General features: G+C 51.7%; 1 protein-coding gene across 8 annotated transcripts in view; it reads right to left on the bottom strand.

Annotated features, from left to right (window-relative positions):
* recql5 (RecQ helicase-like 5) overlaps nucleotides 1–26154 on the bottom strand; it is a 128003-nt gene that overhangs the window by 70598 nt on the left and 31251 nt on the right. For all 8 annotated transcript variants that reach the window (XR_005946611.1, XM_041217248.1, XM_041217249.1 and 5 more), the window contains 5 exons: nucleotides 18185–18703; nucleotides 14714–14819; nucleotides 10284–10395; nucleotides 6737–6899; nucleotides 5956–6038 (listed from right to left, as the gene is read on the bottom strand). Coding sequence is in view for 7 of the 8 variants with exons in the window: in XM_041217248.1 (XP_041073182.1) it covers nucleotides 5956–6038; nucleotides 6737–6899; nucleotides 10284–10395; nucleotides 14714–14819; nucleotides 18185–18703 (983 nt within the window). In the remaining variant the exon portion in view is untranslated. The remainder of the gene's footprint in view (nucleotides 1–5955; nucleotides 6039–6736; nucleotides 6900–10283; nucleotides 10396–14713; nucleotides 14820–18184; nucleotides 18704–26154) is intronic.

Genomic DNA, 26154 nt, shown 5'->3' with positions numbered 1-26154 from the left:
TTATCCCGGGAGGGTCAATGTACTACAGTGTGACATGTCTACTTATACCTCCAACAACAACATGGTTGTTTTATTGCGATTATCAGACAGCTAAAAAGTGGTAGAAAATTCCACCTCTACCGATATGCCTAGCACACCCAGCCAGTGCATGAATACCTTGATGCTTTAAGCATACTGCAGGTAAAACTTGACACATACCAAGAACTAAAATTTTTTTAAATCCCAGGCTAGCCCATCACTGCCCGTTACCAACACCTACCAAGCTCTACACCCACTGGCAGCTTCCCGTCCTGCTCCGAACTAGATCTGCCCCTCTACAACCCGAGGTTGCAGCATTTTTCTCACTGTCTCTATCCTGCAGCACTGCGATGGAACAGCTGTCATCCCTGGACTCAGGAGTGACGCAGAAGGCCAGAAGTTGGCTGTTGAGCGACAGGTGGGCCCTGGGGGGTCTTGTGGTCATCGCCACGTTCATTGTCATGTTCCTAATTCTTGTTTCATTCGCCATCACATATGGATTCTGTTCAAGGCCAAGGTCAGCAGCCAGGTCCAACTAAACATGCAGAAAGGACTGGTAGCAACCAGAACTCAGCAACAGGAACCCCCGCAACCTGACCCCCAGCAACAGGCACCCCAGCAATGCAACAGTGACAACAGTAACCCCAAAAAAGCTAACTGAGGCAACAGGAATCCCCAACAATCTAATCTCTTGCAACAAAACCCTAACACCTTCAAGAGCTTGGAGAAAGTATTTTCAGGGCGTCCTGAAATAGACTTTGCATGGCCGGACTAGTTAAGATACTTAATCCAACAGGGTACAACCCACCAACACCAAGGAGACAGCTCCGTCAGGCTCCCATCTCCTGCACTGCATAGAAGAGACGGACACAAACTTGGTACATAGGTTATGTATTTAACAAATTTGCCTGGAAAAATAGTCAACTTTCCTTAAACATATTTATCAGCCTATTGTACAGTGCTTGATTGTAATCTGAGAATGATATTGAACACTACTGCAGATGACTGTATACAAATGCAAGAACCTACATTTAAAAAATCACGATGAATTGTACAAGTGTCTGAAATCTGTGGAGTCCTCATTTGCACAAGTTTGGCACACGTTTTTGAATAAGGGCATCAGTTCTCCAGTGCTCTGGCACCACCCAAGTCTAAGGTTGGAAAATTATGGACAGTGCCTCTGCAATATCCACTCTCACTTCCTTCAGTATCCCAGGATGCATCTCATCCAGATCTGGTGCATTATCAAATTTAAGTACAGACAGGCTATCCAACACTGCCTCCTTACCATATTAAACCTTTCAAGTGCTTAAACTACCCAATTAGTATTTACTGATGTATGCTCCCTACTGATTAATATTTACTGAAATACAGTTTATACTGATTAATATTTACTGATATAATCTCTGTATTGATTAATGTTTACTCATATAACCTCCCTACTGATTAACATTTACTGAAATACACTCTATACTGATTATCTATACCCATATACACTCCCTACTGATTAATATTTGCTGACATACACTTAATGAAAATTCACTGATATACACCCCCTGCTGATTAATATTTACTCAAAGACTCTATACTGATTAATATTCACTGAAATACACTCTGTATTGATATTGACTGATGTAAACTCTATACTGATTAATATTTACTGATATATAATGTACTGATTAATATTCATTAATATACACTGTACGGATTAATATGTACTGATCAATCTTCACTAATATATACTCTGTATTGATAAATATTTACTAATATACAATATACTGATTACTCTTTACTGATGTAAACTTTATACTAATTAGTATTTACTGAAATACACTCTGTATTGAATAATATTTACTGATAAACACTCCCTAATTTCTTTTTCATTCATGGGATGTAGGCGTCGCTAGCTAGGCCAGCATTTATTGCTCATCCCTAATTGCCCTTGAGAAGATGGTGGTGAGCCACCTTCTTGAAACACTGCAGTCCATGTGTTGTAGGTACACCCACAGTGCTGTTAGGGAGGGAGTTCCAGGATTTTGACCCAGCCACAGTGAATGAATGACAATATATTTTTAAGTCAGGAAGGTGAGTGGCTTGGAAGGGAACTTCCAGGTGGCAGTCATGGGTTTGGAAGGTGCTAAGGAGCCTTGGTGAGTTCCTGCAGTACATCTTGTTTGTGGTACAGACTGCTACCACTGTGCATTGCTGGTGGAGGGAGTGAATGTTTGTGGATGGGGTGCCAATCAAGCGGGATGCTTTGTCCTGGATGGTGTCAAGCTTCTTGAGTCTTGTTGGAGCTGCACTCATCCAAGCAAGTGGGGCATATTCCATCACTTTCCTGCCTTGTTCCTTGAAGGTGATGGACAGGTTTTGGGGAGCGAGGAGATGAGTTATTCACTGCAGAATTCCTAGCCTCTGACCTGTTCTCGTAGCCACAGTATTTATATTGCTGGTCCAGTTCAGTTTCTGGTCAATGGTAACGCCCAGGATGTTGATAGTGGGGGATTCAGCGATGGTAATGCCATTGAATGTCAAGGGTTCATTGTTAGATTCTCTCATGTTGGAGATGGTCATTGCCTGGCAATTGTGTAGTGCGAATGTTGCTTACCACTTGTCAGACCAAGCCTGGCTATTGCGTTAGGTATGACTCCAGTCAGCTGAGAGTTTGCCTCCAGCTTTGCAAGGGCTCCTTGATGTCACACTCAGTCAAATTCTGCCTTGATGTCAAGGGCAGTCAATCTTACCTCACCTCGGGAGTTCAGCTCTTTTGTCCATGTTTGGACCAAGGTGTAATGAGGTCAGGAGCTGAGTGGCCCTGGCCAAACTGAGTGCCAGTAACTAGGTTATTGCTAAGCAAGTGCTGCCTGATAGCACTGGTGATGACCTGTTCTATCACTTTACTGATGATCGAGAGTAGACTGATGGGGTGGTAATCGGCTGGGTTGGATTTGTCCTGCTTTGTGTGTACAGGACATACGTGGGCAATTTTCCACATTGCTAGAATTGTAGCTGTACTGGAACAGCTTGGCTAGGGGCACAAGTTCCGGAGCACAAGTCTTCAGTGTTATTGCCGGAATATTGTCAGGGCCCATAGCCTTTGCATTATTCAGCAATCGAATTTGCTGAAGACTGGCATCTGTGTGGCTGGAAACCTCCGGAGGAGGCTGAGACGGATCATCCACTCAGCAATTCTGGTGAAGATTGTTGCAAATGCTTCAGCCTTACCTTTTGCACTGATGTGCTGGGCTCCCCCATCATTGAGGATGGGCATATTTGTGAGGCCTCCTTCTCTAGTGAGCTGTTTAATTGCCCACCACTGTTCATGACTGGATGTGGCAAGATTGCAGAGGTTAGATTTGATCCATTGGCTGTGGAATTACTTAGCTGTCTATCGCTTGCTGCATATGCTGTTCGGCACACAAGCAGTCCTGTATTGTAGCTTCACTAGGTTGACACCTAATTTTTAGGTATATCTGGTGCTGCTCCTGGCATGCCCTCCTGCACTCTTCATTGAACTACGGTTGATCCCCTGGCTTGATTGTAATGATAGAGTGGAGGATATGCTGAACCATGAGGTTACAGACTGTGGTTGAGTACAATTCTATTACTGCTGATGGCCCACAGCGCCATCTTGAGTTGCTAGATCTGTTCAAAATAGATCCCAGTTAGCATACTGGTAGTGCCACACAACACAAGCCTTAATGTGAAGTCGGGACTTTGTCTCTACAAGGACTTGTGTGGTGCTCATTCCTACCGATACTGTCATGGACAGTTGTATCTGCAGCAGGCAGGTTGGTGAGGATGAGGTCAAGTATGTTTTTCCCTCTTGTTGGTTCCCTCACCACCTGGCACAGGCCCAGTCTAGCAGCTATGTCCTTTAAGACTTGGCCAGCTCAGTCAGCAGTGGTGCTACTGAGCCACTGTCGGTGCTTCCTCCAAGTGGTGGAGCTTAGGGGGCCAGTATGTGGTAATCAGCAGGAGGTTTCCTTGAACATGTTTGACCTGGTGCCAGTTGGTCCAGAGTCGATGCTGAGGTTTCCCAGGGCAACTCCCTCCCGTATAACACTGTGCCGCCACCTCTGCTGGATCTGTCCTACCCAGAGACGGTGGTGGTGGTGTCTGGGACATTGTAAGGTATGATTCCGTGAGTGTGACTATGTCAGGCTGTTGCTCAACTAGCCTGTGCGACAGCTCGCCCAATTACAGCCCAAGCTGTAAGGTTCGACAGGGCTGGGTTTGCCGTTGTCATTTCTGGTGCCTAGGTCAATGCCAGGTGGTCTGTCTGGTTTAATTCCTTTTTATTGATTGTTTAGCAGTTTGACACAGTTGAGTGGCTCGCTAGGCCACTTCAGAGATCATTTAAGAGTCAAACACTCCCATTGCACACTAGCTACTAGGTCTAGAGTCGCATGTAGCAGGCAATGATTGCAGATTTCCTTCCCTAAAGAACATTAGTGAACCAAATGGGTTTTTGCAACATTCGACAATGGTTTCATGGTCATCATTTGACTTTTAATTTCAGATTTTTATTCAATTCAGTTCCACCATCTGCTCTGGGGGGATTTGAACCCAGGTCCCCCTGGGTCTTTGAATTACTAGTCCAGTGACAATAATACTATGCCATCTTTTACTGATAAACATTCCCTACTGATTAATATTTATTGATATACATTCTCTCTTGAACAATATATACTGATATAAACTCTACACTGGTTAATAGTTACTGAAACACACACTGTACTGACTAATATTCACTGATATACCCTCCCTGCTGATTAATATTTACTGATATACATTCCCTACTGATTAATATTTACTGATATACACTCTATACTGATTAATATTTACTGATATACCCTCCCTACTGATTAATATTTAGTTACATACCCTCCCTACTGATTAATATTTACTGATGTAAACTCGATACTGATCAATATTTACAGATATACACTATATTGATATTCAGTGAAACATAAGCTCTATAATGATTAATATTTACTGATATACACTCCCTACTGATTCACATTTACCGATATACACACTACACTAATACTTATTGATATACACTCTATACTATTTAATATTTACTGATACATACTCTTCTGATCAATATTTACTGATAAACATTACATGCTGATTGATATTTACTGATACACACACTACTGATTAACATTTACTAATGTAAGCTCTGCACTGATTAATATTTACAGATATACACTCTATATGGATCAATGTTCCACCATAGAGTGCACATAATAGATGTTAACTGGTCAGTCTCCTGTAGTGTGTACAGGTCCATTCATGAAAATTGAGTACACCCTCTGTGAAATTCTACGTGTGACCAAAGTTCCCACTAAACTGTGCAGCCACGAGGAAATCCAAAAATTCCTGCGCAGATCACACACGAGTCAGCTGGTCCCTTTGAATTACCGTGCATCCACAGTTACACAACAAAAAAATAAAAGGGTCATGGACCTCAAAAAAAGAGGGAACATTGACTGTGACTCACACCTGCTACTCACTATTTGCATATAAAATATCTATCCCTGTTTAGTAGTTTCCAGCCTGTAACTCACTCCCAGCTGTATGTTATTCCAGACATAAGCCGCCCAAACTCTTCAGTTTGTTTCCAACCTGCAACTTACTCCTAGATATGCTCGGCCTAAATAGCCAAGTGGTTACGGTACTGGGTTTGTAACCCCAAGATCAAGAGTTCAAATCTCACAATGGCAAACTATGAAACAATGTAACTTCATCTGAATAGGAACAGATGGAAACATGTTTGTACTCGAAAGAGTTACTCCTAGATATCTGGTATTCTATATATAAACGACTTGAACCCCTTGGTTAGGTACCAGCCTGTAACTTACTCCCAAGGTAGCTTTAACTGTTATTCAGGGAAGAAGTGCAAAAAACACACGAAATGGAAGCACTTACCCTGGTTGCTCACAGAAGGAAACCAGAGTCTCAAAGCCCACCAGGGAGGATTTGTCGGAGTTTTTTATGGATCCTCTTTTGCTCTGCAAAAGCCACAAGAAAATAATTATCCTAAGACAAACAGAGGAGAACACAGAGGTTCTCAGTGCATTCAGAAAATGAGCAGCCAAATTACGGACACAGCACCATTACTAAAGGGATAGCCATGCAGCCACCAGAATTGGGGCACGAGAGGTGAGCCAAAGGCAAATAAGGACAAGTGTGAAGTGCCTCACTGGGAACATGCAGAAAAGGCACTTCAGCATGGAAAGGTAATGATGGCTGGACAGAAGGGTAGAAGGGGGATTGGAAAGCCAAGCTGGGATGAGGAACCATGAGGGGTACATGAAGAGCAAGATGAAGAAATGCGGTAGGCTGATGCATACTACTGATATAATTTCTATACTGATTAATATTTACTGATATATATAAATCACCCAAGCCCCTCAGTTAGTTTCCAACCTGTAACTCACTTCCAGGTACATGTCATTCTATATACAAACCATTCAAATCCCTTGATTTGATTCCAGCGGAAAACTGACTTCCAGGTTTGTTATTTTATATATGAACCAGTCAAACCTGTCAGTTAGTTTCCAGCTTGTAACTCACCATCAGAAAAATGGTGGGCGTTATGGAACTCAAGCTTGAGGGGATCTAGGGTAAGTAAAAGGGATGAGAGCCAGTCAAGAAGTGTGGCTCTGAAAGGTCAACACTTCTGTGGATAACTCTGGTGACGCAGTACCTGGGTCTGAGCAATCTCCTTCTTGATCAGGAAGCTGATGTTCTCACAATCTATCCTGGAGTAGTAGATTCGGCAAAACGAGAGCTTCCCGTCTCTCCCTGCTCGGCCAGATTCTTGGTAATAAGCGGCCATCGACTTTGCCAGATTCCAATGGGCAACAAATCTGCATAAATTCAGAGATAGTTAATAAATAGTAACACCCAGTGCTCGAAGCCAGTCAGTAGGCCTCGCCCGGTGCTCGGAGCCAGTCAGTAAGCATCGCCCGGTGCTCAGAGCCAGTCAGTAAGCATCGCCCGGTGCTCAGAGCCAGTCAGTAAGCATCGCCCGGTGCTCAGAGCCAGTCAGTAAGCATCGCCCGGTGCTCAGAGCCAGTCAGTAAGCATCGCCCGGTGCTCGGAGCCAGTCAGTAAGCATCGCCCGGTGCTCGGAGCCAGTCAGTAAGCCTCGCCCGGTGCTCGGAGCCGGTCAGTAAGCCTCGCCCGGTGCTCAGAGCCGGTCAGTAGGCCTCGCCCGGTGCTCGGAGCCGGTCAGTAGGCCTCGCCCGGTGCTCGGAGCCGGTCAGTAAGCATCGCCCGGTGCTCAGAGCCAGTCAGTGAGCATCGCCCGGTGCTCAGAGCCAGTCAGTGAGCATCGCCCGGTGCTCAGAGCCAGTCAGTGAGCATCGCCCGGTGCTCAGAGCCAGTCAGTGAGCATCGCCCGGTGCTCAGAGCCAGTCAGTGAGCATCGCCCGGTGCTCAGAGCCAGTCAGTGAGCATCGCCCGGTGCTCAGAGCCAGTCAGTGAGCATCGCCCGGTGCTCAGAGCCAGTCAGTGAGCATCGCCCGGTGCTCAGAGCCAGTCAGTGAGCATCGCCCGGTGCTCAGAGCCAGTCAGTGAGCATCGCCCGGTGCTCAGAGCCAGTCAGTGAGCATCGCCCGGTGCTCAGAGCCAGTCAGTGAGCATCGCCCGGCGCTCAGAGCCAGTCAGTGAGCATCGCCCGGCGCTCAGAGCCAGTCAGTGAGCATCGCCCGGCGCTCAGAGCCAGTCAGTGAGCATCGCCCGGCGCTCAGAGCCAGTCAGTGAGCATCGCCCGGCGCTCAGAGCCAGTCAGTGAGCATCGCCCGGCGCTCAGAGCCAGTCAGTGAGCATCGCCCGGCGCTCAGAGCCAGTCAGTGAGCATCGCCCGGCGCTCAGAGCCAGTCAGTGAGCATCGCCCGGCGCTCAGAGCCAGTCAGTGAGCATCGCCCGGCGCTCAGAGCCAGTCAGTGAGCATCGCCCGGCGCTCAGAGCCAGTCAGTGAGCATCGCCCGGCGCTCAGAGCCAGTCAGTGAGCATCGCCCGGCGCTCAGAGCCAGTCAGTGAGCATCGCCCGGCGCTCAGAGCCAGTCAGTGAGCATCGCCCGGTGCTCAGAGCCAGTCAGTGAGCATCGCCCGGTGCTCAGAGCCAGTCAGTAAGCATCACCCGGTGCTCAGAGCCAGTCAGTAAGCATCACCCGGTGCTCAGAGCCAGTCAGTAACCAACATCACCAGTGCTTAGAGACAGTCAGGAACCTGCATCATTTGGTGCCCAGACCGTCAGCAACCAGCATCGCCCAGTGATCAGAGACCGTCAAGAGCCAGAATCGCCCAGTGTCCAGAGACCGTCAATAACCAGCATCAGCCGGTGCTTAGAGACAGTCAGTAACCAGCGTCGCCGAACACCCACACAACAGAAGTGCAAGGCAATGGCCATCTCCAACAAGAGAGAAACTAACCACCTCCCCTTTCCGCTCAACAGCATTACCATTATTGGAACCCTTCCATCAATATCCTGAGGGTTACCATTTACCATAACCTTATCTGGGCCAGCCAAATGAACCCTGTGTTTGCAAGAGCAGGTCGAAGGCCTGGAATTCCGCAGCAAGTAACTCACCTTTTGACTCCCCAAAGCACAAGTCAGCAGTGTCATGGGATACTGTATACTTGCTTGGATGATGCAGCTCTAGAACACAAGAAGCTTGACATCATCTAGGACAAAGCAGCGTGCCATCCACCACTGGCCCAAAGTGGCAGTAGTGTGTATCATTTACAAAGTGCACTGCAAGAACTCACCAAGGCTCCTTTGACAGCACTTCCAAACCCACAACTTCAATCACCTGGAAGGACTAAGGCAGCAGATACATGGGAACATCACCACTGCAAGTTCCCCTACAAGTCACACACCATCCTGACTTGGAAACATAGGTCAAGATCCGGAAATGCCCTTCTTAACAGCATTGTGGGTGTACCTCCACCTCACCATCACCTCTCAAGGGCAATTAGAGATGGGCAATAAACATTGGCCTTGCCAGCGATGCATACATGCCATGAATGAATTAAAAAATACTCAGATAGCTGGTAACATAATGTAAGCAAGGAAAGCTAAATCTTCATTAATCACTAGTTAAGTCCCAGCTGGAGTAGTGTGTCCAATTCTGGGCACCACACTGTGGGGAGGATGCCATGACCTTGGAAAGGGTGCAGAGGAGATATTCTAGGATGAGGGATTTTGGTTATGGAGAAGCTGGGGTTGTTCTCCTTAGAGCAGAGGAGACAAAGATGTTTTGGTAGAGGTGTTCAAAATTATGAAGGATTTTACATTACAACAGTGACTACACTTCCAAAGTACCTCATTGGTTATAAAGCTCTTTGAGTTGTCTGGAGATTGTGAAAGGCAGTGTATATGAAGGCAGTCTTTTTTTGATGGAGTAAGGAAAGAGAAACTACTTCCACTCTTCAGTGGGGCGATAGCCAGAGGATACGGGTTTAAGATTCAGAGACAACATATTATTTTATGCAGTGAGTTGTAATGATCTGGGATGTACTTCCTGAAAGGGTGATGGAAGCAGATTCAATAATAACTTTCAAATTTGATGTGGATATAAACTTGAAAAGGAAAAAAACTTGCAGGGCTATGGGGAATAAACTGTGGAGTAGACTAATTAGATGGCACTTTCAAAAAGCCAATACAGGCATAATGGGCCAAATGCTTGCCTTTTGTGTTATATGAGTCTCTGGCCACTCAATGGAAATTGACAGCCTGTAACCAGCCTTACCTGGCACTCACAAGTGGCATTGTAACTCTCAGAGAAAGCTGGTAGTTGAGAACACCACCACATGCACTGTCAGTAACCAGCACCAGTGTGCATTTGGTAAGCTGCTGCAAATCAGCTGGCAACACTAGCAGCCAATGGACCAGCAATACCTGCAGCCAGGAAGATGCCATGGGCTGTGCACATCTGGCACTCATTCCCCAGGATCCAGACTGTGTAAAAGTCATATTTCACAACATGCAAAACAAAATCTGACCTCACAAAGCTGCACCTGTTATACGACACACAGTCTGGATAATCTTTTGTAAACCAATAATCATTCCATGTGGACAGCTAATAATTGGTAATGACAAATATTCCCCCACCTCGCCTAAGCACCCTGGATAGAAGACAATTACAATCCCACTACTACAACAAGAACACACCCTTCCCTCCAGGAGTGTTTCTGACAGACACATTATCCTCCCCATTCCTCTACCCCATTTTTTTGACACTCACCTGACATTCGCCTTGTCCACACCCATCCCAAAGCTGATGGTTGCAACGATCACAGGTACCTTGCCCTCCATCCACTCCTTCTGCACCCCAGTGCGTTCTGAATTCTTTAGCCCTGTAGGTACACACAAGGTTCAGCTCCCAGAACATGAAGTACTGTGCGAGCCTTCCCTCATCTCCATAGATTGGTGGATCAATTTTCTGTACTGGAACGTGCACTGTGCACACTATACATGCAAGTTTTACTTCATATAATCAGAGAATTATACAACACAAAAAGAGACCATTCTGTCCATCATGCCTGTGCCGGCTCTTTCGCAGAAGCATTTAACGAGTCCCATTCTCCCCTGCTTTATCCCCATTGTCCTGCAAATTTTTCCTTTTCAGTATTTATCCAATTTTCTTCTGAGTGTTACAATTGAATCTATTTCCATCACCCTTTCAGGCAGCTTATTCCAGATCATGATTTTTCAAGAAGGATGAATCATCCATGGCTAACCAAGGTGTTAAGAATAGTATCAAATTGAAAGAGAAAGCATACAATGCTGCTAAGATTAGTGGTTGACCAGAAGATTGGGAAAATGTTAGAAAACAGCAAAGGATAGCTAAAAATAATAAAGAGGGACAAAACAGATTTCAGGGAAAACAAACAATAAATATCAAAACAGGCAGGAAGAGCTACAAGTATATAAAAAGGAAGAGGGTAGCTAAAGTAAATGTTGTTGCCTAAAACAAGAAGACTGGGGAATTAATAATGGGAAATATGGAAATGGCAGAGACTTTAGATACATATTTTGTATCTGCTTCATGGTCGAAGACACTAAAAACATCCCAATAATAATGGAGAATCAGGGGAAAAAATGGAGGGAGGAATTTAAAACAATATTATCACTAGAGGAAAAGCACTAAACAAACTTATTGGACTAAAGGCTAATAAGTCCCCTAGGTCTGATGGCCTGCTTCCTATGGTCTTAAAAGCAGTGGCAAGAGATAATAGATGCATTGTTTGTAATAAAAATTCCCTAGATTCTGGAAACATCCCAGAAGACTGCAAAACCGCAAACGTAACACTTTTAACATCTGCCACTGAGAAAATGCTAGAATCCATTCTTAAGAAATTAGTAGTAGGTCACTTAGAAAATCATAATAAAACCATATTGACTTTCCTAGATTGTATGAAAGGGAAATTGTGTTTGACAAATTCATTAGAGTTCCTTGAGGATGTAATTAACAGGGTGGATAAAGGGAGACCACTAGATGTAGTGCATTTTGATTTCCAAAAGGCATTGCCACATAAAAAGTTATGACACAAGTTAAGAGCCCATGGTGTTGGGGTAATATATTAGCATGGATAGAGGATTGGCTAACAAACGGAAAACTGAGTGAAGGGACTGAGTATATTGTAGCTAAATTTACTAATGATAAAGGATAAGTAGGAAAGTAAGTTATGAGTCTGCAAAGAGTCTGCAAACAGATATAGATAGGTTGAGTGAATGGGCAAAAAACTGGCAGTGTGACTACAATGTAGGAAAATGTGAGGTAACCTACTTTAGTAGGAAGAATGAAAAGCAGAATATTATTTAAATGGAGAGGGACTACAGAGGGATCTGGGTGTTGTCAAACATGAAACACAAAGTTAGCAGGCAGGTATAGCAAGTAATTAGGAAGGAAAATTGAATGTTGGTCTTTATTGAAAGGGAGTTGGAGTATAAAGTACAGAAGTTTAACAGTAATGAACACAACCTTGTGAATTACGGATAAGGATGGGGCTCTGATGCAGCTTTTATTTCAAGCTGGAGCAGTCAGAAGGCACTGGCCTGTCAGGTGACATTTTTACAACTGAGTTTAAAAATTAGATTGCCCTTCTGACCTGCAGGCAGCTTGGACACTGGAGCCGAAGTCTGAGGTTAAGCCAACAGGTTGTCTACTTCTAAATATCTAGACATCTATCATGTGCTTGCTTACTCTGATTGAAGATGATAAGCAGATGTCAAATTTCATATTGCTTAATAAAGTATTGAAGTTACTGAAATTATACTCTTGAGCCTATTAATTAACAAGATAAAATCGAGGCTAAATCATGCAATCAGAGGCCTACATAGTCAGTCAAAGTAGAAACAACTCATCTCACACCATGAACTTGGGTCTGTCTTTAGGTTTTGAACCTCAACAGTTAGGTTCCAATCTCAGTATAGTCTTCCTCTGTATGAATCAGGACAGTGCCAGGAGTAGAGACAGCAGCACATTGGTGATGTTACTGGACTACTAATCCAGAAACATGGACTAACAATTTGGAGACATGAGTTCAAATCTCACCATGGCAGCTGGGGAAATTATATTCCGTTAATTAAATAAATATAGAATTAAAAACTGGTATCAGTAATGATAATCATGAAACTACTAGTTTTTCATTAAAAACCCATATGGTTAACTAATGTTCTTCATCAAAGGAAATCTGCTGTTGCTACCTGGTCTAGCCTATATGTAACTCCAGGCCCATTGGTAGACTCTTAACTGCTGTCTCAGTTGTCAAGAGGGTGGCTTACTGCCAAGTAGAGATCAAGAACAAGTAGATATGGGGAATAAATGCTGACGATGCCATTAACACCCAATGAATAAAAGAAAAGTAAAAGCAACCCCACTATGCCACCAAATGGTCAACTAAACCACTGCAGACTTGAATGGGGCATGAGTAAGTCTAATAGGAAGCACGGACACGGTGTGGGACCACCATAACTGGAAGACATAATGCAAGCTTTTTACATGAAATAAGTTACTAGATCCTTCTAGAGAAATCACAGACTGGGTGAGAGAGGAAACAAAAGATGTTGCAGTCAGGGCACTCTTCTGAACTGAGGATTGATATATATTGCAGGGACTGGCAAGGGAACTTTACTCTGCATCTAACCCATGCTAAACCAGGCCCGACAGTGTGGAGCAATATTACTCTGTATCTAATAACCTGTATTTATATAGCACCTTTAACATAGTAATATGACCAAAGACACTTCACCAGTGTTATCAAACAAAATGCGCCACAGAGATATTAAGGCAGATGACCAGAGAGTTTTAAGGTTTGGTTTTTAAGAGTGTCTTTAAGGAGAAAAGAGAGGTAAAGACAGAGAAGTTTGGGAAGGAAATTTCACAGCGGAGGCCCTTGGCAGTATGGTTTCCAATGATTAAAATCAGGGATGCTCAAGAGGCCAGAATTGGATGAGTGCATAGATCTTGGAGGGTTGTAGGGCCAGAGGAGATTACAGAGATCGGGTCTGCCAGGGCAAGGAGGGATTTGAAACAAAAATGAGAATTTTAAAATTCAGCCGCTGACTAACCAGGAGCCAATGTAGGTGAGCAAGCACAGGGGTGAAGAGTGATTGAGACTTGGTGCAAGTTAGGAAATGGACAGCAGATATCTAGGTGCCTCAAGTTCACCGAGGGTTCAATGAGGAGTGCACTGGAATAGTTGCATCTGGGGATAACAAAGGATTTGAGTAGCAGATGAGCTGAGACAGGGTGGGTCAGATGACATTACAGAGGAAATAGGGCATCTTAGTGGTGACGGAATATGCGGTCAGAAGCTCATCTGGGGATGACACCAAGATTGAGAACTGTCTGGATCAGCCTCAGATAGTTGTCAGGGAGAAGGACTGAGTTGGTGTCAAGGAAGAGAATTTGTGGTGAGGGTCAAAGTCAATGGCTTTGGTCTTTCCAGTATTTAGTTGGATGACATTTCTGCCCATCCAATACAGAATACCAGACAAGCAGTCTGACAACTCAGAGTGCAGAGGGACATGAGGTGATAGTGAAGCGGAGCTTGGTGTCATAAACATATGTGTGGAAACTGCATTTTCAGATGATGTTGCTGAGGGGTAGCAGGTAGATGACAAATAAGAGGGAGCTGAGGATAGATCCTTGAAGGACACCAGAGCCAACGATTCGGGAGCAGGAAGATAAGCCATTGTAGGCCAGCTGCAGAGCTGTTGGAGGAAGTTGGTGTGGTAAATCACTGCAGAAAGGTCAAAAAACATAAGGAGTGATAGCTGCTCTTGTATGTGCCCTGAAGTGTTTGATGGAACTTTTAGACTACCCTAGAGTGAAATCTTCAGACAGGGGTATAACTCAATGACTTCTGACCCATCTGAGCTTTGTGCATCAAAATTTACTCGCTGAGCTTCCAATCAAAGTTACCACTTTAAATAGAACACCACACATCAACAATACCAACCATCTACTGTTCATTGTCAACAACTTATTAAAATGTCAAGTCAGTGAATATGCTACAACTCTGGGAATTAATCTTTCATAAACCCAGTGTCCCATCAGTAACATATACAAATTCACTCCAAAATCACAACAGTTGAAATCCTAATTTGATACATTCAAGATGACTCCTGACACAATGCATCCTTAGTGCTCTCGTCTGTGCTTCTTACCTGCATGATAAGCCTTGGCTTCCACCCCTCTTCGTGTCAGTTCCTCTGCCACCTCTTGACACGTGTCCCTGGTCCGACAGTAAACTATGCCACAGCCATCAAACAGCTGCAAGGGAAGAATTGCATTCACAGAACAATTTACTGTCACTCAACTGCTCTGTTAAAACTGACTTTGGAGCACATTAACGTAGAAACACAAACAGAAATAGACCATTCAGCCCTTTTGAGCCTATCCCACCAATCAACTAGATTGTGTATATTTGCCTATCAACTTTATATGTCCACCTTTTTTTCATATTCCTTGATACTCTTACCTAACAAATATCTATCCCAGTCTTGGGAGCTCTAATTGACCTCCAACATTGAGTATTTTTTTGGGGGGATAGAGTTCCATATTTCCATTACCCTTTACGTGGAAAAGCATTTGCTGACATCACCCCGAGCAGCCTAGCTCTAACTTTATAATTCCCCCATGTACTGGACTCCCCACTTCCTTCTGAACCCATCCCTTCTTCTAATCTTACCTCTTGCTATGTATTCACAATACCCTCTGACCACCCCCTCTCTAACTGATCTGCCCTTAGTAAAGGACTAAAATTCATCCCCTTATGTCTCCACCTCAATGAATTTTGAGTTCACTTCAATGATCTTTGCCTCTACGTTCAGTTCAATGATCTTTGCCTCTACGTTCAGTTCATTGGCCAAAAGTGTTCTCCCCACACAGCAAACCCTTTTACCCATCTCCAATATTCTCCTTCCACCTAGTTCCTGCCCTCTGGCTTTTTATCCTCTCTTGATCTTTTCACTGCCAGCATGACATCAGCTGTCGCAACTTCCCTATTCCCCTCATTCACTCTAACCTGCTCCCCTCTGAACGTTCTGCACTCTGTTCTTTCAGATCCAACCCTTACAGCTGACAAGGGTGGCGCTGTCATTGTTGGTATGCCAGACTACCTAGCAGAGGTTGAATGCCAACTTTCTGACACTCCCCCCCCACCTCCCCTGGACCATTACCCCACCACTGAACATCAAGGCATTGTATCCAGGACTGTTACTGATCTCATCTCCTCTGGATATCTTCCCTCCACAGCCTCCAAACCTGAACAGCCTCCTTCCTAAGATCCACAAACAAATCTGCCCTGATAGATTTATTGTTTCACTGCTCCCACCTCACTGAACTGATTTCTTCCTATCTTAGCTCTATTTTTACTTTCTATTCCAGCTATGTAGAAACATTGGAGAAGTTGGGACTATTTTCCTTGGAGAAGGTTGAGACGAGATTTAATAGAGGTGTTCAAAATTAAGAGGGGTCTGGGCAGAGTAGAAAGGACGAAACTGTTTCCATTGATGGAAAGATCAAGAACCAGAGGGCACAGACTTAAGATAATTTGCAAAAGAAGCAATGGCAACATGAGGAAAAGCTTCTCCATGCAGCAAGTGCCTGTGTGGTGGAGGCAGGGTCAATTGAAGTTTTTAAAAGGGAATTGGATCATTTTTTTGAAAAAGAAAAATTTACAGAGCTACAGGGAAAAGGCATGGAGTGGCACTTCAGAGGGCCAGTACAGATATGGCAGGCAGAATGGCTTCCTTCTGAGCTGTAACCATTATATGATTTGTCCAGTCTCTTCCCACCTATAAGAGTGACTCTCCTGATGTCCTCCATCACCTCAACAGTTTCAATTTCCTGATCCAAACCATCTCTTTACCATGGATGTCCAATTTCTCTACACCTACAACCCCACCAGGACTGTCTGAGGGCTCTGTGTTTCTTCCTTAAATGGAGACCCCCCCCAACTAATCATTATCCACTGACACCCTCCTCTGCATGGATGAACCTGTTCGCATACTGAACAGCTTCTTCAACTCCACTCACTTCCTCCAAATAAAAGGTGTTGCTCTGGGTATCTTATGGGTCCTTGCTATGCCTTCCTTTTTGTGGGAACAGTGGAATATTCCTTGTTCCAGTCTTACTTGGGCTTCCTCCTTCACTTCTTTATCTGGTAAAATGATGACTGTATTGGTGTAGCTTTCTGCTCTGCCCCTGAATTGGAAAACTTTATCGACTTCTCTCACCTTCACCCAGTTCATCTCAGACTCTTCCCTTCCTAGACTTCTCCATCTCCATTTCTGGGGATAGGCTATCAACCAATATTCTGTTTAAGCTGGAGACTACCACCGCTACATCGACTACACTTTCTCACACCCTGCTTCCTGTAAGGACTTTTTTCTATTTGTCCGATTTCTCCAACTCTATTGCATTCTTCAATACTAGAACTTCAGATATGTCTTCCTTTCTCATACTGAGGATTACCCTCCCATCGTGGTTAACGCGACCCTCCACCATATCCGTTCCACTTCCCACACTTCTGGTCTCATCCCTTCCCCTCCCTCACAGAACCACAATATGGTTCCCCTTGTCCCCACCTTCCACCCCGCTAGGATCTGTATTCAATGGATCATCCTCTGTCAGTTCCATCACTTCCAGTGTGATGCCACAAAACACATCTTCTCCTGCCCTTCCTTTTCAGGATTCCAAAAAACCTTCTCCCTTCATGGCACTCTGGTCCACTCCTCCATAACCCCAACTCACCTCCCCTTCCCATGGCACTTTTCCATGCAATTCCTTTACCTCCTTCTTTCTCACTATCCAAGACCCCAAACACTCCTCCCAGGTGAAAGAGGAATTTAGGTATACTTCTTTCAATTTATTATCCTGTATTTTCTGCTCACCATGTGGTCTCCTCTACAATGGGAAGACCATTTAGGGAACCTCTCCATTGAGTCCACGAGCATGTCGTCCATCATTTTATTTTTAATTCTTCACCTTGCCCCTATTCTGAACTTTTTGGGAGCATCTTGACTTATCTTGGCCCTGCACAACTAGTCTTTTAGTCTTTTTTTTTCCACCAACCTTCTAATTTCTCCTGCTTAAAACCTACTACACTTCTAACTTTTCCCAGTTCTGAAGAAAGGTCACAGACCTGAAACGTTAACTCTGTTTTTCTCTCCACAGATGCTGCCAGACCTGCTGAGTATTTCCAGTGTTTCTGTCTTTATTTCAGAGGTGATGGGGCAAGAACAAAAGGAAAGGTCCATGATAGAGTGGAAGGTAGGAGAGGTTAATTGACAAAAGGGGTGATGGTGCAAGGTAAAAAGAGATGGTAATGGGACAAATAAAGGAGCCATTTACAACTTTCTGCATTCAATAATTTTAGATAATAAATATTGTTCCCATATTTTTGAACAGCAGTTGTTGGGGATGATTTGGCTTATCTCATTTAAACCTTCCCTAAACACATCTTTAGTTTCTTTACTTGTAATTGCTGCACAAATGGACAGCCCTTCAACACATGCTGCTTAATCTCACGTGTGAAGAAGGTTGCTTGGGCTGGGCAAAGCCAGTGGAACAGTACACTAAGCAAAAATCTGCATGTTAAAGAATGAGTAAACACAATGAAAGCGCCTACAAACCCCTGCAGAGTCCTTCTGTCCCAACGCCTTCTCACAGAATGCTTTCAGATTGACATAAGGTTGATTCAGGATCTCTTTGAAGAGAACATCGTAGAACAGATTAGCTCTGAAGCAAGGACTCTTGAAGACTGTGATGGGCTGCTTTAGCTGAAGAGCAGCCACAATGTCATCCTGCACTTGCTGAGGGGCCGTAGCAGTCAGAGCCACGCAGGGGATACCAGAAGCCTTGCTGCGTAAAGACCCCAGTTTGAGGTAATCAGGTCGAAAGTCATGCCCCCACTGCGACACACAATGTGCCTCGTCGATGACCAGGTACGAGAGCAGATGTCGAGCCAGCAGGGAGTCAATGATGGGAAGCATGGTGTTGGAAGCTGCCATCTCCGGGGTGATGTAGAGCAGTTTGATGCTGGGCTTACCACAGTTCAAGTCAGATAGGACCACTTTCCGCTCCTCGAGGGACAGCTTGGAATTCAGGGAGCATGCTCGGATATTCAGTACATGCATGTGCTCGATCTGGTCCTATGGAAGGGAAAGATATTAAAACCACATCACAGACACATGGAGATTAAACACAATACACCCTGCAGGATACTTCCAGACGTTAAGCACCGTCTGGACCCGACATTAAAAAGTCACCCTGCAGGATAATCCCCCCAAGATATTAAACATGATACACACTGCAGGGCAACCTCCCCCCTCTGCAGACATTAAACACTGTATATCCTGTAGGATAATAACCCCTCTGGAGACACTAAACACTGTACATCCTGCAGGATAATCCCCCACACTCCACAGACACTAAACACTATTGTACACCCTGCAGGGTAATCCCATGGACATTAAACACTGTACACACCCTTGTGACAACCTTTGACTCAGAAGAATACAGTAGGGAAAATTTGTAATTTCTTTAAAACATCTGTGAATTTGTAATTGTTTTTAAGAATGTTTGAAAAGGACTTTTAAGAGTTTGTTTCAATTGTAATTTCCTTGCATATTAAGTGCTAGTCCATGTAACCTGGTGACCTTTGACCTGGAAACAGTACCAACACGAAGGCCAAGTATCTAGCAAATGAAGGAGAGCTGTAGGCACAAAGGAAAGCTACATGCAGAGAAGATGGAGGATGAAGACAGGTGCAGATACAAAGAGAAAGCAGACAGAGACAGAGAGAGTATCACAGAGAATTTTTGAGAGAAGAAACAAATCATTCTCAGGAAGCAGTCAGGTTTTTCTGTTTGGCAGGAAAGGAGACAAGAGCTCTTGGAGATACTCTGCGAACTGGCTATAAAGGTCTAAAACCTGGAAAACTGTGTGAATAGCCCAGAGATGCTAAACAACTGGGAGTTTCCCAGAATGGACAAACCATGAACCAGACTGTTATTGTTGGTTGGTTGAAAAGGAACTATGGAAAACTGCACATCCGGACTGCTGTGACCCGAGGGAATGACAAGGTAACCAACTGTCCCATGTTTTAAGGGACTGTTCTGTAATTTTACATTTTGTCCTCCCCAGGATGCTTCTTGTCTTGTATTTCTCAGGCAGTGACCGGGAGACTGCTTAGGGCGCGCGCGCATGAGGGGTGAGCTCTGTGTGAGGGGAGTGTGTATGTGTACGAGGTGTGTGCGTGCGTGAGGGGTGCGTGTGTGCGTGCGTGAGGGGTGCGCGCGTGCGGGGTGCGCGGGTGCGGTGTGCGCGCGTGCCTGCGTGCCTGCGTGAGGGGTGCGCGCGTGCGTGCGTGAGGGGTGCGCGCGTGCGTGCGTGAGGGGTGCGCGCGTGCGTGCGTGAGGGGTGCGCGCGTGCGAGCGTGAGGGGTGCGCGCGTGCGAGCGTGAGGGGTGCGCGCTTGCGAGCGTGAGGGGTGCGAGCGTGAGGGGTGCGAGCGTGCGTGCGTGAGGGGTGCGAGCGTGCGTGCGTGAGGGGTGCGAGCGTGCGTGCGTGAGGGGTGCGTGCGTGAGGGGTGCGTGCGTGAGGGGAGCGTGCGAGCGTGAGGGGAGCGTGCGAGCGTGAGGGGAGCGTGCGCGCGCGAGGGGTGCGTGCGTGCGCGCGCGAGGGGTGCGTGCGTGCGCGCGCGAGGGGTGCGTGCGTGCGCGCGCGAGGGGTGCGTGCGTGCGCGCGCGAGGGGTGCGTGCGTGCGCGCGCGAGGGGTGCGTGCGTGCGCGCGCGAGGGGTGCGTGCGTGCGCGCGCGAGGGGTGCGTGCGTGCGCGCGCGAGGGGTGCGTGCGTGCGCGCGCGAGGGGTGCGTGAGGGGTGCGCGAGGGGTGCGTGAGGGGTGCGCGAGGGGTGCCTGCGTGCGTGCGTGAGGGGTGCCTGCGTGCGTGCGTGAGGGGTGCCTGCGTGCGTGCGTGAGGGGTGCCTGCGTGCGTGCGTGCGTGAGGGGTTCCTGCGTGCGTGAGGGGTTCCTGCGTGCGTGCGTGAGGGGTTCCTGCGTGCGTGCGTGAGGGGTTCCTGCGTGCGTGCGTGCGTGAGGGGTGCCTGCGTGCGTGCGTGAGGGGTGCCTGCGTGCGTGCGTGAGGGGTGCCTGCGTGCGTGCGTGAGGGGTGCCTGCGTGCATGCGTGCGTGAGGGGTGCGTGCGTGTGTGATGGGTGCCTGCATGCGTGCGTGCGTGATGGGTGCCTGCATGCGTGCGTGCGTGAGGGGTGCCTACGTGCGTGCGTGAGGGGTGCCTGCGTGCGTGCGTGAGGGGTGCCTGCGTGCGTGCGTGCGTGAGGGGTGCCTGCGTGCGTGCGTGCGTGAGGGGTGCCTGCGTGCGTGCGTGCGTGAGGGGTGCCTGCGTGCGTGCGTGCGTGAGGGGTGCCTGCGTGCGTGCGTGAGGGGTGCCTGCGTGCGTGCGTGCGTGCGTGAGGGGTGCCTGCGTGCGTGCGTGCGTGCGTGAGGGGTGCCTGCGTGCGTGCGTGCGGGGTGCCTGCGTGCGTGCGTGCGTGAGGGGTGCCTGCGTGCGTGCGTGCGTAAGGGGTGCCTGCGTGCGTGCGTGCGTGAGGGGTGCCTGCGTGCGTGCATGCGTGCGTGCGTGAGGGGTGCCTGAGTGCGTGCGTGAGGGGTGCCTGCGTGCGTGCGTGCGTGAGGGGTGCCTGCGTGCGTGCGTGCGTGAGGGGTGCCTGCGTGCGTGCGTGCGTGCGTGAGGGGTGCCTGCGTGCGTGCGTGCGTGCGTGAGGGGTGCCTGCGTGCGTGCGTGCGTGCGTGCGTGAGGGGTGCCTGCGTGCGTGCGTGAGGGGTGCGTGCGTGCGTGAGGGGTGCGTGCGTGCGTGAGGGGTACGTGCGTGCGTGAGGGGTGCCTGCGTGCGTGCGTGAGGGGTGCCTGCGTGCGTGCGTGAGGGGTGCCTGCGTGCGTGCGTGAGGGGTGCCTGCGTGCGTGCGTGAGGGGTGCCTGCGTGCGTGCGTGAGGGGTGCCTGCGTGCGTGCGTGAGGGGTGCCTGCGTGCGTGCGTGAGGGGTGCCTGCGTGCGTGCGTGAGGGGTGCCTGCGTGCGTGCGTGAGGGGTGCCTGCGTGCGTGCGTGAGGGGTGCCTGCGTGCGTGCGTGAGGGGTGCCTGCGTGCGTGCGTGAGGGGTGCCTGCGTGCGTGCGTGCGTGCGTGAGGGGTGCCTGCGTGCGTGCGTGCGTGCGGGGTGCCTGCGTGCGTGCGTGCGTGAGGGGTGCCTGCGTGCGTGCGTGCGTGAGGGGTGCCTGCGTGCGTGCGTGCGTGAGGGGTGCCTGCGTGCGTGCGTGCGTGAGGGGTGCCTGCGTGCGTGCGTGCGTGCGTGAGGGGTGCCTGCCTGCGTGCGTGCGTGCGTGAGGGGTGCCTGCCTGCGTGCGTGCGTGCGTGAGGGGTGCCTGCCTGCGTGCGTGCGTGCGTGAGGGGTGCCTGCCTGCGTGCGTGCGTGCGTGAGGGGTGCCTGCGTGCGTGCGTGCGTGAGGGGTGCCTGCGTGCGTGCGTGCGTGCGAGGGGTGCCTGCGTGCGTGAGGGGTGCCTGCGTGCGTGCGTGCGTGCGTGAGGGGTGCCTGCGTGCGTGCGTGCGTGAGGGGTGCCTGCGTGCGTGAGGGGTGCCTGCGTGCGTGCGTGCGTGAGGGGTGCCTGCGTGCGTGCGTGCGTGAGGGGTGCCTGCGTGCGTGCGTGAAGGGTGCCTGCGTGCGTGCGTGAAGGGTGCCTGCGTGCGTGCGTGAAGGGTGCCTGCGTGTGTGCGTGCGTGAAGGGTGCCTGCGTGTGTGCGTGCGTGAAGGGTGCCTGCGTGCGTGAAGGGTGCCTGCGTGCGTGAAGGGTGCCTGCGTGCGTGAGGGGTGCGCGCGTGTGTGCGTGAGGGGTGCGCGCGTGCGTGCGTGAGGGGTGCGCGCGTGCGTGCGTGAGGGGTGCGCGCGTGCGTGCGTGAGGGGTGCGCGCGTGCGTGCGTGAGGGGTGCGCGCGTGCGTGCGTGAGGGGTGCGCGCGTGCGTGCGTGAGGGGTGCGCGCGTGCGTGCCTGAGGGGTGCGCGCGTGCGTGAGGCGTGCGTGCGTGAGGGGTGCGTGCGTGAGGGGTGCGTGCGTGAGGGGTGCGTGCGTGAGGGGTGCGTGCGCGCGCGAGGGGTGCGTGCGTGCGCGCGCGAGGGGTGCGTGCGTGCGCGCGCGAGGGGTGCGTGCGTGCGCGCGCGAGGGGTGCGTGCGTGCGCGCGCGAGGGGTGCGTGCGTGCGCGCGCGAGGGGTGCGTGCGTGCGCGCGCGAGTGGTGCGTGAGGGGTGCGCGTGAGGGGTGCCTGCGTGCGTGCGTGAGGGGTGCCTGCGTGCGTGCGTGAGGGGTTCCTGCGTGCGTGCGTGCGTGAGGGGTTCCTGCGTGCGTGCGTGCGTGAGGGGTTCCTGCGTGCGTGCGTGCGTGAGGGGTTCCTGCGTGCGTGCGTGCGTGAGGGGTTCCTGCGTGCGTGCGTGCGTGAGGGGTTCCTGCGTGCGTGCGTGCGTGAGGGGTTCCTGCGTGCGTGCGTGCGTGAGGGGTTCCTGCGTGCGTGCGTGCGTGAGGGGTTCCTGCGTGCGTGCGTGCGTGAGGGGTGCCAGCGTGCGTGCGTGAGGGGTGCCAGCGTGCGTGCGTGAGGGGTGCCTGCGTGCGTGCGTGAGGGGTGCCTGCGTGCATGCGTGCGTGAGGGGTGCGTGCGTGCGTGCGTGAGGGGTGCCTGCGTGCGTGCGTGCGTGAGGGGTGCCTGCGTGCGTGCGTGCGTGAGGGGTGCCTGCGTGCGTGCGTGCGTGAGGGGTGCCTGCGTGCGTGCGTGCGTGAGGGGTGCCTGCGTGCGTGCGTGCGTGAGGGGTGCCTGCGTGCGTGCGTGCGTGCGTGCGTGAGGGGTGCCTGCGTGCGTGCGTGCGTGCGTGAGGGGTGCCTGCGTGCGTGCGTGCGTGCGTGAGGGGTGCCTGCGTGCGTGCGTGCGTGCGTGAGGGGTGCCTGCGTGCGTGCGTGCGTGCGTGAGGGGTGCCTGCGTGCGTGCGTGCGTGCGTGAGGGGTGCCTGCGTGCGTGCGTGCGTGCGTGAGGGGTGCCTGCGTGCGTGCGTGCGTGAGGGGTGCCTGCGTGCGTGCGTGCGTGCGTGAGGGGTGCCTGCGTGCGTGCGTGCGTGCGTGAGGGGTGCCTGCGTGCGTGCGTGCGTGAGGGGTGCCTGCGTGCGTGCGTGCCTGCGTGCGTGCGTGCGTGCGTGAGGGGTGCCTGCGTGCGTGCGTGAGGGGTGCGTGCGTGCGTGAGGGGTGCGTGCGTGCGTGAGGGGTGCGTGCGTGCGTGAGGGGTGCGTGCGTGCGTGAGGGGTGCGTGCGTGCGTGCGTGAGGGGTGCGTGCGTGCGTGAGGGGTGCGTGCGTGCGTGCGTGAGGGGTGCGCGCGTGCGTGCGTGAGGGGTGCGCGCGTGCGTGCGTGAGGGGTGCGCGCGTGCGTGCGTGAGGGGTGCGCGCGTGCGTGCGTGAGGGGTGCGCGCGTGCGTGCGTGAGGGGTGCGCGCGTGCGTGCGTGAGGGGTGCGCGCGTGCGTGCCTGAGGGGTGCGCGCGTGCGTGCGTGAGGGGTGCGTGCGTGCGTGAGGCGTGCGTGCGTGAGGGGTGCGTGCGTGAGGGGTGCGTGCGTGAGGGGTGCGTGCGTGAGGGGTGCGTGCGCGCGCGAGGGGTGCGTGCGTGCGCGCGCGAGGGGTGCGTGCGTGCGCGCGCGAGGGGTGCGTGCGTGCGCGCGCGAGGGGTGCGTGAGGGGTGCGCGCGCGAGGGGTGCGTGCGTGCGCGCGCGAGGGGTGCGTGCGTGCGCGCGCGAGGGGTGCGTGCGTGCGCGCGCGAGGGGTGCGTGAGGGGTGCGCGTGAGGGGTGCCTGCGTGCGTGCGTGAGGGGTGCCTGCGTGCGTGCGTGAGGGGTTCCTGCGTGCGTGCGTGAGGGGTTCCTGCGTGCGTGCGTGCGTGAGGGGTTCCTGCGTGCGTGCGTGCGTGAGGGGTTCCTGCGTGCGTGCGTGCGTGAGGGGTTCCTGCGTGCGTGCGTGCGTGCGTGAGGGGTTCTTGCGTGCGTGCGTGAGGGGTTCCTGCGTGCGTGAGGGGTGCCAGCGTGCGTGCGTGCGTGAGGGGTGCCAGCGTGCGTGCGTGCGTGAGGGGTGCCAGCGTGCGTGCGTGAGGGGTGCCTGCGTGCGTGCGTGAGGGGTTCCTGCGTGCGTGCGTGCGTGAGGGGTTCCTGCGTGCGTGCGTGCGTGAGGGGTTCCTGCGCGCGTGCGTGCGTGAGGGGTGCGCGCGTGCGTGCGTGAGGGGTGCGCGCGTGCGTGCGTGAGGGGTTCCTGCGTGCGTGAGGGGTGCCAGCGTGCGTGCGTGCGTGAGGGGTGCCAGCGTGCGTGCGTGCGTGAGGGGTGCCAGCGTGCGTGCGTGAGGGGTGCCTGCGTGCGTGCGTGAGGGGTGCCTGCGTGCATGCGTGCGTGAGGGGTGCGTGCGTGTGTGATGGGTGCCTGCATGCGTGCGTGCGTGATGGGTGCCTGCATGCGTGCGTGCGTGAGGGGTGCCTACGTGCGTGCATGAGGGGTGCCTGCGTGCGTGCGTGCGTGAGGGGTGCCTGCGTGCGTGCGTGCGTGAGGGGTGCCTGCGTGCGTGCGTGCGTGCGTGCGTGAGGGGTGCCTGCGTGCGTGCGTGCGTGAGGGGTGCCTGCGTGCGTGCGTGCGTGAGGGGTGCCTGCGTGCGTGCGTGCGTGAGGGGTGCCTGCGTGCGTGCGTGCGTGCGTGAGGGGTGCCTGCGTGCGTGCGTGCGTGCGTGAGGGGTGCCTGCGTGCGTGCGTGCGTGCGTGAGGGGTGCCTGCGTGCGTGCGTGCGTGCGTGAGGGGTGCCTGCGTGCGTGCGTGCGTGCGTGAGGGGTGCCTGCGTGCGTGCGTGCGTGCGTGAGGGGTGCCTGCGTGCGTGCGTGCGTGCGTGAGGGGTGCCTGCGTGCGTGCGTGCGTGCGTGAGGGGTGCCTGCGTGCGTGCGTGCGTGCGTGAGGGGTGCCTGCGTGCGTGCGTGCGTGCGTGAGGGGTGCCTGCGTGCGTGCGTGCGTGCGTGAGGGGTGCCTGCGTGCGTGCGTGCGTGCGTGAGGGGTGCCTGCGTGCGTGCGTGCCTGCGTGCGTGCGTGAGGGGTGCCTGCGTGCGTGCGTGAGGGGTGCGTGCGTGCGTGAGGGGTGCGTGCGTGCGTGAGGGGTGCGTGCGTGCGTGAGGGGTGCGTGCGTGCGTGAGGGGTGCGTGCGTGCGTGAGGGGTGCGTGCGTGCGTGAGGGGTGCGTGCGTGCGTGCGTGAGGGGTGCGTGCGTGCGTGCGTGAGGGGTGCCTGCGTGCGTGCGTGAGGGGTGCCTGCGTGCGTGCGTGAGGGGTGCCTGCGTGCGTGCGTGAGGGGTGCCTGCGTGCGTGCGTGAGGGGTGCCTGCGTGCGTGCGTGAGGGGTGCCTGCGTGCGTGCGTGAGGGGTGCCTGCGTGCGTGCGTGAGGGGTGCCTGCGTGAGGGGTGCCTGCGTGCGTGCGTGAGGGGTGCCTGCGTGCGTGCGTGAGGGGTGCCTGCCTGCGTGCGTGCGTGAGGGGTGCCTGC

This window comes from Carcharodon carcharias, chromosome 22, assembly GCF_017639515.1.
Source record: "Carcharodon carcharias isolate sCarCar2 chromosome 22, sCarCar2.pri, whole genome shotgun sequence".
In the NCBI taxonomy this organism is placed as follows: Eukaryota; Metazoa; Chordata; class Chondrichthyes; order Lamniformes; family Lamnidae; genus Carcharodon; species Carcharodon carcharias.
This window is presented reverse-complemented; position numbering and strand designations above follow the sequence as displayed.